Below are 931 nucleotides of genomic sequence, written 5' to 3' on the forward strand. Positions count from 1 at the left end.
TTTCCACAGCACGCCAATGCTCATCACCCGGATTGGAAACAAATCGGCTCAGTTTGCACACGGCAAACGTGATGTCAGGCCTTGTAGCGCTTACTAGGTACATGAGTGAACCAATGACTTGAGAGTATCTCAACTGATCCTTAGCTATGCCTTCGAATTTTTGAATCCGCACACTAGGATCATATGGTGTTGGAGAAATTTTGCAGTCCGAATATCCAAAACGACTCAAAACTTTCTCAACATTGTGGGATTGCAGAAGCGTAATCCCGCCCTCATTGTCTCTCAATAGCTTAATGTTCAAGATAACATCAGCCACACCAAGGTCCTTCATCTCAAAGTTCTGAGATAGAAACGACTTAACCTCCTCGATAACTTGGAGGTTGGTCCGAAATATCAGTATGTCATCAACATACAAACACAGTATAACTCATTCGCCCCCACCATGGCGATAGTATACGCATTTGTCGGCTTCATTAACAACAAAGCCAACAGAGGTTAAAGTTGTATTGAACTTTTCATGCCATTGCTTAGGTGCTTGTTTCAGGCCATACAAAGATTTCAGTAACTTACACACCTTTCCTTCCTGACCATCTATCACAAAGCCATCTGGCTATTGCATGTAGATTTTCTCGTCTAGCTCTCCATTCAGAAAAGCTGTCTTAACATCCATCTGGTGGACAAGAAGACCATGTGAGGCTACCAACGAGAGTAATACTCGAATGGTGGCCAGTCTGGCCACATGTGAATAAGTATCGAAGTAATCTTCCTCTTCTTTCTGGGAATAACGCTTGGCCACAAGCCTAGCCTTGTACTTTTCAATCGTACCATCAGGTCTCAGCTTCTTTTTGAACACCCACTTGCATCCCAATGGCTTACAGCCATAGGGACGTTCAGTGATTTCCCATGTCCCATTAGCCATGATGGAGTCCAT

At 43.8% G+C, this 931-nt stretch overlaps 1 protein-coding gene across 1 annotated transcript; it reads right to left on the reverse strand.

The window, feature by feature from the left end:
• Positions 1 to 610: 610 nt before the first annotated feature.
• LOC139835891 (uncharacterized mitochondrial protein AtMg00820-like) lies at positions 611 to 931 on the reverse strand. Its single transcript, XM_071825787.1, has one exon. It carries the CDS (start codon positions 929 to 931, stop codon positions 611 to 613), a length of 321 nt encoding a protein of 106 aa, XP_071681888.1.

The sequence above is a fragment of the Lolium perenne genome, chromosome 2, assembly GCF_019359855.2.
Source record: "Lolium perenne isolate Kyuss_39 chromosome 2, Kyuss_2.0, whole genome shotgun sequence".
NCBI lineage: Eukaryota > Viridiplantae > Streptophyta > Magnoliopsida > Poales > Poaceae > Lolium > Lolium perenne.

Bases quoted from the DNA above. Each gene is read 5' to 3' on its own strand.
- LOC139835891 (XM_071825787.1), bottom strand. From the start codon at position 931: ATGGACTCCATCATGGCTAATGGGACATGGGAAATCACTGAACGTCCC.